We start from the raw sequence: 1,391 nt of genomic DNA, 5'->3' as shown, positions 1-1,391 counted from the left end.
TCTGAAAACAACCCAAACATTGTATGCTGATTCCTGCAGGTCTCTCTGCGTAGAGAGCAGAACTGGTACTCAAACCATGCTGCAGTCCAGGGCATTGGTGATAGCTCTGATTCTGCTCCTTAGCACCACTCTCCCTGGTAAGTCTGAAAAGCTTTACTGTTTCCCTGAGACAAAACTCAGCTCTACAGGTTCTCACATATCATGAAGTGGGACTGAAGCCAAATAATTCAGCTGGACACCACGAATGCACACTGCTTGGCAGCGGGGAACAAGTCAGTAGAGATCTAGCATGAAAACTGCCCATACTTGGTGAAAATACTCTGCCATGGAAGGTCTATGACTTAAATACTGGATGCTGCTGGAGCGAATTCTGGGAGAAGTTCTGAATTTCAAATCTCTTCCCCTGCACCTAGGGGAAGATACCAGAGACACAAGTGGCATGAGAAGCCTCATGGGGTTTTGCCTTTTTTTTCTCAGAAGTGCAGTCAAAGTCCATCTTTGAGAGAGACCGTCGTGACTTGCTGGCCATCCCTGAGACTGTTGCATCTTACTTCTATGAAGCTGTGAACAAAGTGTCCCCCAAAGTCAGTCAGTTCCTGTTGGATACTGTCCAGAGCCCAACAGTTATTGCGGCCAGGTACGGAAAACTTCTCTGTACTAACATTCCAACAGCCATGTGTGAAAAGGGAGAGGGAGGTGTGGGGGAAAGAATAGATTAATCAACTGTCTATATGGGCAGATCAGAGGGGGAATTAATCAGCAACCAAAGCCTGATATAACAAGGGAGCAAGGTGCTGGAAGGTGGGGTGAGGTGATATGGTCTCCTGTGAAAGCACAAGCTCTTCCCAGGGAGGTGCATTGTATGTGACAGTGTTCACAGGGATGGCGGGTACTGCTCTTTATCCGTGGGTAGTGAGGGAAGGGGCTGCTGGCTGGTGGGGAATCAGCTCCTTTGGAAGGGTGCTGCAGTGCTGTGAGGGGCTGAGTATTCAGTGTGCCAGCATCACTTGATGCAAATCACAGAACAGTCTCTAGCTGTGCATAGGTCTTGCTCAAGGCAGAGGAATGAGTTTCCTCACAAAAGGAAAAGCATGATCAGCCTAGAGACAGTTTCATGTAACTCATGGCAAGCATGTACTGCCTATTCTTGTCTTCTGAGGAAAACCCCTCTAGGACTGCTGAGGAGCTCTGCACTCTCAGAGACAGGCAGGGTGGTAACTACGGCAGATGTTACTTATGTACTTACTCACATACTTACGTATCTTACCACACTCTCTGTTGTCTCCTGCAGACAGAGAATCGCCAAAGAAGCAACTAAAGTCAGTATAATGTTTGAACAGCTGATTGAAAAAATAAAGAACCTGTGGTACACAAAAGTCCTAGGCTATTAG

At 47.2% G+C, this 1,391-nt stretch overlaps 1 protein-coding gene across 1 annotated transcript; it reads left to right on the top strand.

Annotated features, from left to right (window-relative positions):
• The first annotated feature begins 76 nt into the window (after positions 1-76).
• Positions 77-1,391, top strand: LOC102112063 (apovitellenin-1-like). Its single transcript, XM_005523922.3, has 3 exons — positions 77-137; positions 478-637; positions 1,292-1,391. The coding sequence occupies exons 1-3, from the start codon at positions 77-79 to the stop codon at positions 1,389-1,391; spliced, it is 321 nt and encodes a 106-aa protein (XP_005523979.1).

The sequence above is a fragment of the Pseudopodoces humilis genome, chromosome 2, assembly GCF_049639895.1.
Source record: "Pseudopodoces humilis isolate 2021_Gansu_Grassland_sample_001 chromosome 2, ASM4963989v1, whole genome shotgun sequence".
NCBI classification, from domain to species: Eukaryota; Metazoa; Chordata; class Aves; order Passeriformes; family Paridae; genus Pseudopodoces; species Pseudopodoces humilis.
Note: the sequence above shows the minus strand (reverse complement) of the source record. Positions and strands in the feature narration are given on the sequence as shown.

Coding starts and splice junctions, on each gene's coding strand:
- LOC102112063 (XM_005523922.3), top strand. CDS start 77: ATGCTGCAGTCCAGGGCATTGGTGATAGCTCTGATTCTGCTCCTTAGC. Junction 138..477: donor CCTTAGCACCACTCTCCCTG/GTAAGTCTGAAA, acceptor TTTTTTTCTCAG/AAGTGCAGTCAAAGTCCATC. Junction 638..1,291: donor CCAACAGTTATTGCGGCCAG/GTACGGAAAACT, acceptor TGTCTCCTGCAG/ACAGAGAATCGCCAAAGAAG.